Genomic DNA, 16906 nt, shown 5'->3' on the forward strand with positions numbered 1-16906 from the left:
TTAATAAAGAATTGTGGTTTTAGTCAAATATTTAAAAGCCAAACTGTTCTATGTCATGCATCAAGTCAAATATTGACATTTTTATTATCTAACGATGAAATAATCTGTAATTAAAATAATATTTTTATGAGACATGGTTGACATTTAGTATTTGTGACATTAAATATCGTTACGATCACTACTGCCATCAGGTGAGTGCTGTCCAGTTGTACATATGAAAGTAATAGATAATATTGCAGGACAAATAGATTTCAAAATCGACCACTTTAACCATCATAATCATGATATTCCATGATAGAAATACAGTATGAATGATCACAAGAGGATTTGTGGTATAGAGATGAGCTGGTGTCTCATGTGCAGTCAACATCAATTCTTGCCCCTGGGTGCTTTCATTATTTATTGACAAGAACAGCGTTGTACACAAACATAAGAGATGTCTAAAAACAGCAGCAGCAGCAAGACACATCGTAATCGACGAGCAATTCACAGACCGATTCTCACATGCGAGTTTACAGCGCGAGACAGTTAAAGTTTTATTGTCAGGGTAGAAAAACGACAGTCCAAAACTGAATTACAATGAGTTTTGAAAAATGCTTGGAAGAATGAAATATTGAGTATTCCCACAACTTTCAAAGTTAATTTAATTGAACTGGTTGTCTTGGGTAAATAATTCAGTTTCACAGTCATGTTGACATTCATGGATGTTTTAGATGATATTTCAGTGTGATTCCTGTCGATGTACATTCAATATGATTTCATATAAGAATCACGAACTAAAGAGATGTGAAAAGAAAAGAAGACAAAAATGACAAACAGCCATTACAATCTTATTTTTGTTAGACGTAACAAAACTATTTTGTAGATCGCTCTTAAAAGAGAAGCAAGTGCTTTTTATGTTATATTTTAAATATATTCCGTTAATAAACATTTTAAGTGAGTTATAATCTCAAAGAGCTGCCATTTATAGTATATTAAGACAGGAATTAAACACCTACTCGAAAGGTTTTCACAGGTTTTTTTTTTTTTTTTACAAAATACTGTACTTTTTAAAGGCAAATTCAGATTTGGCCCATACAGTCGTCTTTGAATGTTTGTCATTGACAAAACTGGAAGCTTTATACTCATTTTAAAATTTTCCGATTTTTTTAAAATGTATTTGATATGTATATGATAATTACCTGAAAACAGCATTGTGATACAGCTGAAATGAGGTTTCATTTTTTTTTACAGATTGTCCTGAAATATTGTGATATTTCATGTAATTTTAGCTCAAAAAATAATGCGGAGCTTTAGTTTTAGGATCAATTGTTTTAGCTTGAATTGGATGAAGACCAAGGTAGAAGACGAGAAAGGTTCAGGGTGAAACTTTAGTTATCCATGAAACTAAAATACATAAAATATTAAGAATGTTTCACTTCCAGTCAACTTGTGAGTTGTGACTGAAGACCTCAGCTGGGTGTGACATATATATAGGGAAACCCGAGGGTCCCAAATTTTTATAGATTTTTCTACCAGACATTCATTTGACATTAGCAGCACTGGAAATTCAGAACACTGCTAAGTGTATAAAGATTATTCCCATTCCATACAATATACCCAGACATTACCTAGTCCTAGAGAGAAGACAGCAATGGAAAGTGTTTAAAATAAAAGCTTTTCAATAAAAAAGGTTCTATTCAAGGCCTATAGAAACATCTATATGTGTACAAAAACTTGTTCCACTTAGTTAAGGACACATAAAGTGACTTTGACATATATTACATATTTGTATATATGTATTGTATACATGTTATAGTACACTACTTGTACAATATGTATATACAGCATACAGTCGAGGGACATGCTGTAAGTTGTTTGCAGCAGTGTTGCTTTAGATGAAAGGGTTAAAAAGTCAGTTTATCACTTCTCGGTTGTGCTTAGTCTCTTTGACTTGATAAAGGCCATCCCATGGGTCCTCATGTGAGTATTCAGGTTTCCCTCTGTTTCAAACATCTTCCCACACACTTTACATTTGGTATTTGGTATCCCATCATTGTTCTCGTCTGTAACATCCAGTTGGTTCTCTCTTTGATTCTCATCGTCGTCTTTGCCCCGTCCGTTGTACCTGGCGAGACCCTGCGGTTCCTTCAGCCGATGGACGATAAAGAGGTGTCGTGCCAGCGAGCGGTGAGAGGTGTAGCAGAGGCCACACTCTTGACACTGGTAGGACGAGCCATCAGACTTGTGCTGGGGAATGTGTTTGTGGAAAGCAGTGATGTCCTCAGTGGTGAAGCCGCAGACAGCGCACTTGTGGACTTTGAGGATGTTCACTTTGAGCCTTTTCAAAGGCTGCGAGTCTGAGCCCCTGGAGTTCAAACCTGGAGACGGCTCGTCCTCTTCCGGCTTCCTTTTAGGGCCTGGAGTCTGTAGAGGAGATCGAGAGGGTAGGTTTGTATTGATAGGAGAATCATGAAATTCTTTTGTAATTCAAATTGATTGAAAAAGCTTCCCCTCTAATGAATGTATGTTTATGCCACAATACCATTTGCTTGTCAGGAAGAGCCTCAGTGTTGTCAGAGTTGCCCGTATTCCCCTCTGGGTCTTTGACTCCATGCATCAGCTGAATGTGCTGATCCAGCAATACTCTTTTAGTGAATGGCTGACTGAGAGCTGGACAGTGCCTGTCAAAGTACACCAAAATAACAATTAGAACCTCATTCTGATTTACATACAAAATAAGCGGAACCTAAATGGTTACATACACATTGATTGTTGTGGATAGTACATACATATCGACACAGGTGGGCACCCTGACCATGCTGAGTCTGTTAGGATCAGGGTGGGTACTCACGGGCAAGTGTAGACCTTGCGCAGTCCCTTGTGTTTGAGACGGTTGTGTCGGCAAAGACTGTGTGAAGAACTGAAGGACTTGTCACACTGTCGACATGGGTGCTTCTTCAGTATCTGCAATATAAAAGGAAGAATGTGCAAAGTGTCTAAAAATGTTTCCCTAGAAACTTTTAAGACAAATTTCAACAAAGACCATTTGAAGATTTGGAAGCTTCCTTCTGAGAATGGTTTTAGACATTCACCTTGTCATGTTCACGCCTCATGTGAGCCACAAAGACCTCCCTGGAGCTGAAGAGGGTATTGCAGTCTCTGCATGTGTATCCTGAGCTGGGAGGGTTCTTGAGATTTGCTGAGCAGTTACTGTTGTTTTTTTTTAGTGGTGAAGATGGAGGCTTCTTTTCTCCCTTATCTTGACTGTTGATGTTTGCTCCATCTTTGCTGTTATCTGTGGGGCAGTTGCTGTTGGCACTGTTAGAATTAGTGGGCTTGGTGCTTAGAGGAAGGTTGATACCCAAGTTTGGTGGACCCACAGTGGTCTTCAGGTTTCCATGGATGGCCTGAAAAGGAATTAGTTAGTAAGAAAATAACAAAAACTGGTATATGAAACATTTCTAGATTAAATTAATTTGTTTTACTCATATAATTGTCTCTGACAAAGAATATTGTTGTCCAACATTTACATTATTATTCTTTGGTTTCAGAGTTCTAATCAGGACACATAAAAAATGGATAATTAGGATAATGGATATAATAATACTTACTTTGATATGGTCCAACATGAGCTGTTTCTGTGCATAGTGCATGGAGCAGTCAGGGCATTTGAACACTGAGACTTTATGATTGACAACGTGTTGGTCGAAGTGCGTGTAGAGCAAAGACTGCAGAGTGAATACAGTATCGCACATGGAACATTTATAGATCACCCTGAAAGACAAAGAAAAAACCAAAAGCGCTTCAAAATCAATGTAAAATGCAACAGACATTTACAGAAAAATTGTTATTTCACATCCACCTATCAAACTTCCAGCTGCAGTATTCTTGCACCTAATGAATATAACTTTAAACACTTTTAGATTGGATTATAGAAGAATATGAACAAATCATTACATACACTGAAACAGACTTTACCTTTAAACTAATGGCACAACCAGTGCCAAACCAAACCAGTGCAGTGCGGTGCAAGAACACCTGCTCTTAGATAGTTGATTTATCAGTAGTGATTATCATGTGAGCCAGTGCAAGGTTGCCATGTGGAAAAAACAACCCCAAGTTAAGCCACCGTATCTAACACCCACAAATCCTGCTGCTGATGAAGCAGCAAGGATGATTTTCCTAAGAAAATGAATTGGCCAGAGTTATTGGGTTACAATGACGTGTACCTGTGTGGAAGGAAGAGAGTGCATATATGTGCTGTGTGTGAAGATGGCAGTTCTTGGAGGAAAAAGCTGTGCATACAATTTTTTATTTAAAATTGTATGTATTAGATCTATTTGCAACAGTTATTTTACAAAAACATAACAGATTTGCTTCAGATAAATATTTTATATAAGTCATGCATCCCCAGTCTTGTTGGTAGTAGGAGCACCATGTAAAGACCTACTTGGGCTCTCCTGCCTTCACTCCTGGATGCTGTGTGTATGCATGAGAGTGTGTTCCAGGTGCAGATTTGAAGGCCATGGGGCAGAGAGGGCATTTGTAGAAGATCTCACAGTGAGTACTCTGGATGTGTGATTTTAGAGTTGCAACATCTGCGAAGATCACACTACAGTGGATACAGCTGATAGGAAAGGGGGACATAGAAAGAAGGCAGAGGGACAAAAAATGAGTTTGCAATTTGCAAATATATGATTACAGTATAGCTACACAGAATTTAACAGGTTTTCAGTTGTGTGCTTTTATGTATCTGAACTGTTTCTTTAAGAAGAGCATATAGGTTTTAATTCAAGGACCTGCATGGTTGATATCTTGATAAGCAAATTCTTTATGTTTGTGCACATAGTATAGATTTGAACTTCAAAGTTATAGTCTAGAATGTTCTTCAAGTGCATGTGTACAGAGATGCAGCGGAAAAAATGACAATGGACATTTCATGACAGTCTGATAGACCAGACTCATAAATGAACCGTAATTGGCCAAGTACTGAGTTTTCAGTTTTAATGGCTTGTGTCTTTGGTAGCGCCACAAAAAAATTATGACTGTCGAATTTTTGCCCCCATAAGTTTCATTGTGAATAATATCACTTTTTGTGATATGGGCTTGTCAGGCTGATGCAAGCATAATGTAACAAGTATAATTAGAAATGACACTATAATGTAATAAGTGTAATTAGAAATGTCATAAGTGGCACTTAGAAAGAAAACCAAGAACAAGAGACATTTAAGTCAGAGTATAGCCACATACAAAGAACACTGGTAAATACAGTGAGCTTGTTTTTGAAATTTGACCATCACATCCAAAAAATCTGGGTCCTTTTTCCATCCATCCATTATCTCCACCCACTTATTCCTATTTAGGTGGGAGGAAACCAGAGTACCTGGAGAAAACCCAGGCAAGCACATGGAGAACATGCTAACTCCACAAAGAAAGGCCCCTGCTGGGTTTCAAACCAGGAACCTTCTTGCTGTGAGGCAAAAGTGCTAATCTATAAGCCACCATGGTGCCCTCCTTACAAATTTCATATTGAGAATTAAATGTGTATGAACTTGCTCTACATCTTTAAGAACTACTGTAAATCTCAGTACAAGCAAAGACAAAAGTGTAAATTAAAAATAATGTCATTCTAGTTAGTAAGGTGAACTTACCGGTAGCCCACTTTACGAGTGTAATGAAGGCAGTTCTTGGTAACATGTGACTGGAAGTGCACAGATCTGCAGCTAGCCCCACACTCAGGGCAGATATAAGGAGACTTGTGCTGGTGAATTCGCTGGTGTGACAGAAAGCTGCACTGATTTGGAAGAAGCATTTGGCAAATAGTGCATGTTTTCTAGGGGCATAGAAAAGAGGAGAAAAAAATTGTTGTGTTTTATCATGGTTCTAAAACAACAGCGTCAAGAGGCATTATCTTACATACATTCTTCAATATAGAGTAAAACATCAGGTCAACTACATCACAAAGATTTGTTTTCACATTTTCTCACTATATGAAATGTTTTTCATTTTTGTTCAAAAGCTATTTTTTGTGAAAAAGATATAAAAACCCAGTTAAACTACCTGCCCAGCACTGAACTGCAGACAGACACAGTTAAATACTAGTGGGTGCCCACAGTGCAGCATCTTGCACCTAAAAAGTTAAAAAGCCAGATGTTTCCCCTTAGGAATTTGTGGAGACCAAAAACAGCTAAAAAATGACTTTAAGTAAAATCATAATGTTGCTGCTTAACTGTTACATGTGTGAATTGACTAGTTATTACTAACACTTTCTCCATAACAGCTCATTAAGATGTTTTTAACGTATTTCCACTGCCCCCAGGTTGCCATAAAAACAGTATTTACAGTTTTAGGTAGAGCTAAATTACATCACTACTATAGCCCCATATGTTTGTTTTAATCAGTACATCAAGCAGTAGTCCAACTAATTCTTTCCCATTCCGAGTGCTGATAATTGCAGCTGTATTATGCAACAGATCACTCAGACATACACATACCTGCCCAGTGGACTCTGGTGCCTGTTGGTAGTGAATGGCTAGCGAGCTATCATCCTGGAACATTTCATTACACTCCAAGCATTTTAGGCTGTGTCTGCAGAGCTTTGATGCATCATCATCTAAAGGCATAGCTGCCACAAGCGGAGAACTGCATGGAGCTGAAATCACTGTGGTTTGAGAAGCACTACTAGCAGCTTTCCCTGGGATTTGACTTGTGGATGTCTGGGCTGGGGAAGTGGGGATGGTGTCTGTGGTATTAGGTGGTCCTGATAATGTGGTTATCATCTGATCTGCAGGGATGGGTTTTAGGATTAGGTGTGAGCACTGCATGACCACACCTTTGTCTTTGTGACCCCTGGCATGGGACAAGAGGCTGCATTTATTGTAGAACACTAGACCTTTGGCACAGTGGTTGCAGGTAACCTCAATCCGCACACTGCGACGTTCGTAGTGCTGTGTCAGGCTCTTCTCAAGAGCAAATGAATCCCCACATTCCAGGCACTTGTAGCCACGTGAGGGTAGAGAGATACAGGCTGAGTTTGGTGGAGAGAGGTTTGGGACATACACGGGGACAGGATTTATGCTACTCAGAACCTTATTGAAGGCATCCACTACAGAGCTTTGAGAGCTGGTGAAAACCTGAACCCTAGAGACTTTCCTTGAGGCTTGGCCAGAAAGAATTGTCTGCTGTTTGACTTGATGTGATTGTTGATGCTGTTTGGCGGAGGACAGGGCCTGTTGGAGATCACAGGCAGCAGACGATACAGTTTGAGGCAGAAGACTGAGGTTACTAAGATGGACTGTCTTTGGCACAAGTTTGGTATTAGCCAGACTAGAAGCTGGTACCATGACAGTCTGTTGCTGGATGGCATTAGCAGCTTTCAAGATGGCACTGCTAGCACTTTGCATTGATGCAGCAGGGATAACGGTTGCTTTGACTGTAGTGTTGTTAGCCAGCTTAAGGTTAATGACTTGTGAGCCAGCTGTTTTGACTGCAGAGACTGGCAGAAAAGCAGTCGCCACAGGTTTAATTGTCATTTGTTTGGTTATTTCAATTGAAGGGCCACCTGTGGTGGCTACTACTGTGGTTGGCAAGGAGGACCTTGTGGGAGATGGGAAAATCGCACTCGTGGTTGCCATTAGAGACAGGCTATTGTCTCCTTTTTTCAGAGCCTCAGGATCAAAATCTGGGAGCACTCGGGTGACAGTACGCTTGATCTGTCCAGAGGAGGTCTTGATTGTTTTGATCCTCACCTTTGGGATAACCAGGGTAGTGTCTGTGCTTGAGGCAGGGGAACCTTTGCTGCTACCCTCACTGGTGACACTCGAAGGACTGTCTGATGGTCTTGTTAGTAGCCTCTTTGCAAACTCTAAAGCTGACTCCTGCTCTTGTGGCTTCTCTGGAGCTCTGTGATTTTCACTGGCCTGGATAGATTCTTTTTGTGTTGTAGGAGAATCCAAAACAGCTATGTCTATACCACTAGCTTTTTTGGCACTGAGGGCCGCTAGGGCTGCTATACAAGAAGAAAGCTTTGCAGAGGACTTGGTTTTGACCTGGGGTACACTGGAAGCATTAACAAGTCCTGAGGACTCTCCAGTCTCCTTGCACTCCGGATCTCGAGACTTTAGGACACTTTCATTGAGTTCCTCCTCGGATAAACTTGACTGAGGGGTATTGCTAGGCTTAGAACTCCCCAGAGTGCCATTGTTGTTCTGATCATGTTTGGTGTGATCATATTTTTGCTCTCTGTTTGCTCGTTGCTTAGAAACATTGTCCACTGATACTCTGGTTTTGGGATTCTGGTCCTCTCTCTTTGAATTGGACCTAAAGAATGAATGACCAATCTGCTTCTCCAGAGGGTCATCTACCTCAATCTTGTCATCATCATCAAACTCTTCAGCACTGGAGATGGGGCTGAACTGATTAAACGTAGATGACTGATTGTTAACTAGCTGCCCTTCCTCCCTGGCTGCTTTCCATCTGTTCTTGGTGTGATGAGTACCAGGTTTTATGCAGGGCAAGAAGCCATTATGGAGTCCATTGTCAGTGCCAGCAGAATGGGCTTGAGAATGGGAGTGGAAATGTCCATCCTTCTCTGATGTAGTTGCACTATGCTCACTAGTGTCTGTATTTCGGATGTTCTTGACAATGACACTAACACCAATGTCATGCCCTGTTGACGTATTATCTTCATTGGCAGTCATCCCACTGGACTGCTTGGGCTGTCCGTCATGGTCATTGTGATGGCCCGATTCGATAGCGACTTTAGGATCCACCATGTCGGGGATGTCGAAGGCTGCCAGCAGGTCATCAAAGTCTGGTGTCTTCATATCTCCCATGGTCCTGCTCCTTTTCTGATAAGGAGAATGCCTGGGAACATAATAGTGGAACATAAAAGTGGAAGATAATCAAACATGTTGTCATTGTAATTAACTAGTCTTTTTTCTATATCTTGAACATGATAAAGAAAATACTGTAATTTGTAAAGAAAGATTCATAATTTACACAATCAATGTATTTGTGTATGAATAACATTATAAAAGAATTTAATGTAATCACATTGTTTTTGTTGCTGCCACATATACAACTTACATGGCAAAATTTGGTTTGACTTGTTTCTCAGATCAGCAGAACAGTGTGGTGCAGTTAATCTCGTGTGTCCTGGTGATGAAAGTCATTTACATTGCATGATATGAGACTATGAGATGTGTTGTGTGCAGAGTTGCCATTGTCAGCATGGTGCAGGCTTCTGTGCAGATTGTATTTGTAGAAGTGAAAATTTTGATGTATTGATTGAGCTGTAAAGGTTGGGTGCAATGAATGGCTACAGTAACATCACCGTACATCCATCCTTAAAAACTAGCTAGTTATTTGCATTTGCTAATGGGAATAACAAGACAATTCAAGTTGAGCTTAATTTGTGTAGTGGTGTTTCTGTAATATTATGCAGGGCAATTTCATATTCTTCAGATCTAGAAGCATGCCTCACACACTCACGTCTCTGAACAAAATAAAGACTAAAACCACCATGATGATTTAATGTGCAAGGGTAGATGTAGTTTCATGTCTCCACATGGTGTGCTAGTGTCCACATTCAGTGCAGCCTATGAAATATTATATCAACCATGACTTAGTCACTGTTCCAAATGTCTCGTAAATCCAGTTCACATACAGTATGTATATATAACTATGGAGCATTTCTGCAACATTAGTCCTTACAGGTAACTTTATGGACCTATTGTCAGAGAAAATAGCTGGGGACACACATGCTGTTCCAAAGAGGGGGTAGGTGTGACATTCTGATGACATTAAGTTAAGCAAACACTTCCTCTCTTCAGTCACTACATGCTCAGTAATTCTAAAATTAAAACAAAGGAAATAGAAAAAAAACAATAGTATAGCACTGTGCCAAAAATGGTTTTTACTTTTCTATACAACTGCTCATAAAACAAGGCAAGGCACCTGTTGCTTTTTTTAAATACAGATTCAATGATATAGAATCAGGAGAATAATTAAAGCAACACGGAAGATGAGTGTAATTGTGATTTTAGTCATTCTGTCAGAGGCTTGGCATCAGCTGATTTAGCATAATGAAATATAACATTTGATATTGTGATACAGAAAAAATCTTTCAACCAAACATGTTTATTTTTCAAAACAACCATGTCTAATGAACATGTTCTTGATAGTGAAGTAAATTTTTCAAAGTAAGAAAATAAACTTTGAAAAAAAAAAACTTTATTTAAAGTGAGTACTGCAAGTACAATATGATGGGACTGAAATGCCATGTGTCTGTATGTGTTATGGGTGCTGGAGGCAAAAGGCACAGCCATGGAGCTGCTCTTCTTGTGTATGCAGCTAAACCAGTACTGCTCTTTGATCCACATTCATGGCAATCACATGTGCACACACAGATCCAAACCTCATAAGTTCAGCCTTGGTTTTTAAATAAACCAGCTATTATCAATCCAGATAATCTTCTAACCTGCTGGTTAGGTAAACATGACAGAGAAGGGGAGAAATGGAAGAAGAGGGCAGGCGAGAAATGCAGTGAGGGAAAAAAAATGGCTGCTGAGCTGTAGCAGAGAGAGAAAGGCCTGGTGAAAAGAACAGCTAATCACAACCATGGCAGCCAGAGCAGCCTGGCATAGAAGGCGAATGAAGATTAAATTCAGACAAGTATGAAAAATACACAACGCAGAACCCCTCTCAGCAACAACAGTTTAATATACATGCATTTTTACCCCCTGAGGTCCACACAATGCTACACTGTTACAGTGTCAGTAAAGTGAATGTAAAATAACAATGGTGGAAACATGCAAGTGAATCAGCCACTCCTCACCCTCTTGCCTCCGTCTCTCTCCAGCCACTAGCCAAACCTTCTTTCCTTCCTTCTTTCCATCCTGCTACAAACACAGTCACAACACTACTAACCCACAAAAAGCCATCCACCCCACCCTGCCTGGAAAAAAATAGTCCTGTTTCTTCCCAACCAGGCAAAGGCCCAGAATACAGGGTCAGGTTACATCCAGGGAACTGGTGAGTGTTGGTGGTCCTGGTAAGGATCCTCGTTACGTACTAGCAGTACACAGACATACAAACAGACAGATAGATCATGTTATGTGTGTGTGTGTGTGTGTGTGTGTGTGTGTGCGTGCGTGTGCGTGTGTGTCTGTGTGTGTGAGGGAGGCTCTAGGCTGCAGATTTATAGACTCCCAGCCAGCCACGTCCCCCTGCCCTCGTCCCTTCCCAAATCTCCCTGCTTCCCTCGTTGTGAGCCATGCTCTGCAGCACATCGACATCCAGCGAGGAGCAGCAGCAGGGTCTGTGCCTGTGCCATGGTATAGTGGCTGCCATGGAGTAGCCAGGACTATTTCTATCCCTCAGTGGAGCACAGAGACGCCATTGTTCCTGTCAGCCCTCCGTCTGCCTCAAACCGGTTTCAGCTGGTTCCGGTCACCCAACATAAAGCCCTGTGCTGCAGTACGGCCTTAGAAACACACAGGCAGCAGCGATATGCCTACCTCCTAAAAAACACTGCAACATTTTTCACCAAACTACATGTATATCACCATAGATTTAGTTAAACACCAACACATGCTATTTTATAGATGGATGGAGATATTGTTCAAGGTGATTCTCTAGTCTGGTTACCAGCACTGCTATAAAATTAGGCCACAAAAATACAACAACAATGCAGACAAGGTGATTTGTTAGCACAATTGGCTTTGCACAAATAAAAAAACAGGACAAGAGGAAACAAAATGACGTGTAAACAAGATTGTGTTGCACAAGGCCAGATTTGACGAGAAATATAAATGATGCTGGATGCAAACAGCGACTTGCAGAAGCTCAGTGGTACCTTGGCATGTTTCTCAACCAGACCCCCCACTGCTTTGTACTCGACACACTGCTCAGCTCCTTGAAGACTAAAACTTTCACACAGCTCCCAGCAACATTAACTCTGTGATATAAAGACAAGGAATGTAGAAACCCTACATACACTATCTGACATGGGAAATCACAGGCCATTCATGCACCTCCCTCGCAGGATTTGTTATTAGCCACAGAGACACATATAAACATGCACATTCATGCATATATAGAAGTAAATGTGGCATACCCTGGGCAGTTTTTTCCCACTCTGTGAGAGATACTCAGGAAAAATGGTCTTCCTGTAGAGGCCTCAGCACCTGCCTTTACACAGCCCCAACCATTTCAGCCCCCATCCTCCTCCTCCTCCCCTTCCACTTTACCCACTCTTCTTCACTGGGCCAATCCTAGATTTTAGTCCCAGTCTAGGCCTCGTTTTCTCCTGAAGCCCACACCGCCACCACCACCACGGCAGTGCATGAAGGGACGGATGGAGAAAGGGGGCAGTGTTTAGCAGACAAATCAGGCCTTTTGTCTCTGTCTGTGGAGAGGGGTGAGGGGACTCTTCACTCTGGCTCTGGAGCAGCAGCTGGTGCAGAGCAAAAAGAGAGAGAGGGAGATGAAGACCGAGGGAGGTGGGGGAGATCGGAAGAAAAGGAAATGAACAGAAGAGTCTCATGAGGGCTTGAATATACTGTGTTCAAATTTTAGGCCTGTGCCAAAGCATAACTATATGATAGAGTGAAAAAATGTTTGGCTGGGATTGAGCTGCAGTCTTTATTCTGCTAATCATTTTCATGGATAAATAACATATTAAATAACATGATATATAAATAGTTCAGGCCTCTGAGCAAGACTCTGCACATCGACATGCTACATACAAGGTCATACAGGTTTTGTTTGTTTATTTTAATTTGCTGTAAGCAGTTATAGCAGTTCAGCTGTTCACTTGTGAATATATATATATATATATATGCACATATAGGTACTTGGAAATGTCAACATAATTGCTTTGAGCCCACCTAATTGTGTGTACACAGGAAAAATAACACAAAACAAGCTAATTGCAAAGCAGAAAGAGAAAAAGATGACATCACATTACATTAAGTTTATAAACAAAACAGTCAAACCTACCTGGGAGTCTGCAGAGAGGGGCTTTCAGCAGAATAAGGCTGTCTCTCTTTGGCCTCCTACCAGTCCGTGGTACATCTGGCAGACCTATCAAAGGCAGCCATGAATGCTGCAGCATAAACTAATTACCCTACATTATGTAAAGGGCCGTGCTAGATTTATTCATCAGACAACACAGATGGATTCTATACACTGCAAGGCGGTTGGATTTGTGCATGTATATGATAAAAGGCCCTCCTTATGACTTCAGCCTCTCTACAGTGTGACAGCGCAGGAAAGGAGGCTGAGGTTGCTGTGCTCCCCCACCCCTAACAGGCACACAGTCACATGACGTCACACTTCCTCCATTCATGTTGGCTATAAGCAGTAATGCTTGTCACCTCATTTTCCTGAACTACCTGCATGAACATGTTTAATTGTATTATTTCAAAGCACAGCTGTAGCATTATAAATGGAAACAAATTTGCTATATACGGAAACAAATTTGCTATATACAGTATATTTTGTTGCAGATAATATTCATTTAATCACTTATGGTATATTACATGTTACATGTTTTAAGATCTACAAATAGTGTACAGTCCTTTTATGATCATCATAATAGCCCATGTATTTAAAGGTTAAGTTTAGAACATACTGTAGGCATGGGAGGAGTGTTCCCCAGTGGCCCTTAGGCTGCTTTTAATCCTCAAACAGAGTGTGTGACGGAGGGTTTTCTCAGGATCCTCCAGCTTCCTCCCACAGTCCGGAGACATGCAGGGTTGATTGCCTACTCTAAATTTCCCATAGGTGTTAATGTCAGTGTTGGCCTCTCTGTGTGTCAGGCCTGTGGCAGACTGACAGTCTGTCCAGGGTATAACCTGCCTCTCACCCAGTGACAGGCTGGGATTGGCTCCACACCCCCCACAGTATGAGTGGTATAGCTAATTTAACTTACTGAGGCTAAACTAAAAAACAGAAATCCCACATGACTGTCATAAAGAAATGATTTTTTCCAAGTTTTATATTATTTTGCACATAACCTGCCAACTGACTATATATGATAGTGGCAGACAGTATGAAACAATATGATTCAAGGTTTAATACTTCAAATACAAGTACAACCTTTCCTCTTGTGTAACCATATGAAAATAATATGTTCCTATAAATCCTCGCACTACCTTGAAGGTCTGTGATTGGATAGCTGCCAGCTGATTTAGTCAAAACTACGACAAATGGCTGAGACCTCATAATGGCAAAGCTTCCACTTTAATTGACAGTTCATAACAGAAAGGCTGTCTTTAAGTGGCTAATTTTTACTTTTCATAATGCCTGTATTTTTACAGTCATGACACCATCATTGGGCCACTTAGTGTTTCCAATGACATTTGAAAAGAATGAATAGTATGAATAGAAAATAAAAAAGGCTCAAAAACAGATTTTTAGCATGTCACTAATTGTGTTCAATCTGTTGTATATGAAATGTGTAAAATTAGCATGAAAAAACCATTAAAATGATTATATTATGAACTGATGTAGTAATTGATTTTTTTTTTATAATAATAAAATTGATAGTTTCATGTGTTTTAAATCATGACTCATTATTAAATAAACAAACTGACTGAGCTCTCTCTAAATTCACCCCACAGCGCCATCTGCTGTCTCTAGTCTCAAATGAAGGGAGGAGTAAAGCATGATTTTAATGCTGTAGAGATCACTTTCATTTTTAATATTACTTTTCACTTTTGTTGTACATAGTAGGTGATATGGATGTCTGCTGAGCACTGTCTCCAGAAAGACTGTAAGTGCTCAGGAAGGTAAAAAAAAAAAAACTGATCACATTGAAGATAAAATGTTCTTCAGGTATTCATAGTTAGTGCAAAGAGTAAAACTGTTTTAAATTAAATAAACACAAAATACACCAACTAGTTTCAGGAGATACTGGCACTCAGAATCTTATGTTTCTTGCACATATTTACATTTCCATGGAATTCATTGATTTCCCAGGACATTTTCTTCATCCAGTCTTACGCAGGATCTTGTTGTCTCATATAAATATAAACCAGCAAATATTTCAGATGGCACTGCTCTGTGAATTAGCTGTTGCTGCCCTTTGACCATAGGTGACTCATCCCGTTTTGTTAAGGTCATCCTTGGACGAGGATATGATATGTTATGAGCCAGATATATTCTCTAATATCCTGCTGGGATGTTTGCAGGGTTGTGACCTGACAGTACCCAAAGGAAACCTTCAACCTTTTCAACACAAAATGTTACTTGCTTGCAAACACACACATGGACGAATACACTGACTCCTTATCTGTCCCCACCTATTCTCTTCCTCCCGCAATCTGTATGTCAATACTGTCATGAAAGGAATCAGTCAAGTATAAGAATTTCACACAGGCACTTGCGTGGGCAGTTCACTGTGTTTGAAAACAGTTTAATTCACACTGTTGACCTTTCCAAAAGAAATAAATACACTGTAATTAGCAGTAGTGATAAATGATGTGGGCTATACACAACAAGTTGGCATATGCTGCATTGTGAAATTCTTGTAACTGAGCACACAACAGGTGTGTGTGCTGCAAAAATATTCACCATCATTCATGATGTGTTTGACCTGTGTTCCTTCGCAATCAGTGTTGATTTTTAAATTCTGCGTCATTTTCTCTCCCTTGAACCAGTTTGTTTGTCACTGCACAGCAGATATCACAGTGCGCTTCAAAATAAAAGATAAGGGCAACAGACAAATAAAATAAGACACAGCTTAAAATGCAGAAACAATATCAAAACAAAGTGTTGTTGAGTACAGCACAGAGTAAAAGAGCTCTGCTAACATTTGTGGTGAGGTTAGAAGTCGCTTTTCAGGTTATATCAGTGGCAAATGTAATATATTATTTTCATAGCAACAATAAGTTTATACCCTGCACAGTTTCCAGTGTTAAAAGTACCTAAGCAATAAGCATATTTACTCAAGCATTGTGGTTAGGAACATTTGTGGGCACGTTGTTCTTCATTTGAATGCCCTGAAAGGGCTTTGTAGTAAAAGTATCACTGTATTACCATTAGTGGAGTGTAACATTAGTTCACATTTGCATAGTCAACTAATGTTTGTTAAGAGATATTCCAGTAATGTAGCACTTCAGTTCTGTGTCATTGGAAGATGCAGAATGATTGAAACTGAAGCAGAAAGACAAAAACAAACCAACAAACAAAGAAAAGTCATTGTATGTTTCACATAGCGACCAATAACATTTATGTAGTTCTGCTGTTTAAGTCTTATTGTTGTTACTACAGATTCTAAAATGGTTCAAATTAGCATTAGCTCCACTTCAACCAGCTGGGAACATATTAACACTACAGTAATAATAAAAAACTCTTATAAAACTCTTTTCAGGATTAGCAGCTACTTTTCATACTTGATCTTTTCTATATTTCCCTGAAAATAGTTCACTAGTAAAAGTACTTTAGGTAAGAAAGGCTCTGAGTATTTTATACGGTTTCTTGAGTAAATGATCTGAAGATTTCCACCGCTGGAGGACATGGGCCTCGGTGCTGATACCAAAGCAGTTACTCACAAGTTCCGTCCATCATCGTGTTAATGACGCTGACCCCCCCCCCCCCCCGCGTCCACCCCGAGTTTCTCTGGACAACTAATTACAGACTATTCATAACAAACTGTCCTCATCACCGTGCTACTTTTACAAACAGCTGCTGACGCACAGCTGGATCAGGAGGGGCAGTTAACTTCCATCATTAGTCACTTAGAGCCAAAGGCACCGACAGTGTGACCACTGGACGCCCCCTTTCCCCCTCCCGCGATGCCTGATCACTGAAATAAAAATCGACTATGGTTGAGATTTTCTGAAGTTGGATCCAGCTCGTTCACTGCAGCTGAGGATTAATACCTGCTGTTTGATCTGACAGTTGTTTCTCTGAGAAC

At 40.1% G+C, this 16906-nt stretch overlaps 1 protein-coding gene across 3 annotated transcripts; it reads right to left on the reverse strand.

The window, feature by feature from the left end:
* Positions 1–391: 391 nt before the first annotated feature.
* On the reverse strand, positions 392–12182 carry znf532 (zinc finger protein 532). 3 transcript variants are annotated; one of them, XM_033325481.1, is made up of 9 exons: positions 12101–12182; positions 6477–8847; positions 5634–5815; positions 4433–4609; positions 3594–3756; positions 3075–3389; positions 2834–2946; positions 2525–2663; positions 392–2406 (listed from the first exon to the last, which is right to left on the reverse strand). In XM_033325481.1, exons 2-9 carry the CDS (start codon positions 8814–8816, stop codon positions 1903–1905), a joined length of 3933 nt encoding a protein of 1310 aa, XP_033181372.1. In that variant the 5' UTR covers positions 8817–8847; positions 12101–12182; the 3' UTR covers positions 392–1902. The 3 variants fall into 3 exon arrangements, with proteins under 3 accessions (XP_033181372.1, XP_026153431.1, XP_026153429.1); XM_026297646.2 differs by lacking the exon at positions 12101–12182 and adding an exon at positions 10820–11356; XM_026297644.2 differs by lacking the exon at positions 12101–12182 and having other exon boundaries at positions 6477–11356.
* Between the last annotated feature and the right edge of the window lie 4724 nt (positions 12183–16906).

Source organism: Mastacembelus armatus, chromosome 12 (assembly GCF_900324485.2).
Source record: "Mastacembelus armatus chromosome 12, fMasArm1.2, whole genome shotgun sequence".
Taxonomy (NCBI): domain Eukaryota; kingdom Metazoa; phylum Chordata; class Actinopteri; order Synbranchiformes; family Mastacembelidae; genus Mastacembelus; species Mastacembelus armatus.

What these genes read in the sequence shown, in the direction of transcription:
- znf532 (XM_026297644.2), bottom strand. Translation starts at nt 8,870, where the DNA reads ATGTTCCACTATTATGTTCCCAGGCATTCTCCTTATCAGAAAAGGAGC. An exon ending in TCATGTTGGACCATATCAAA is followed by an intron (nt 3,390 to 3,593) that starts GTAAGTATTATT and finishes ATTCCTTTTCAG; the next exon opens with GCCATCCATGGAAACCTGAA. An exon ending in TGAGGCGTGAACATGACAAG is followed by an intron (nt 2,947 to 3,074) that starts GTGAATGTCTAA and finishes TTTATATTGCAG; the next exon opens with ATACTGAAGAAGCACCCATG.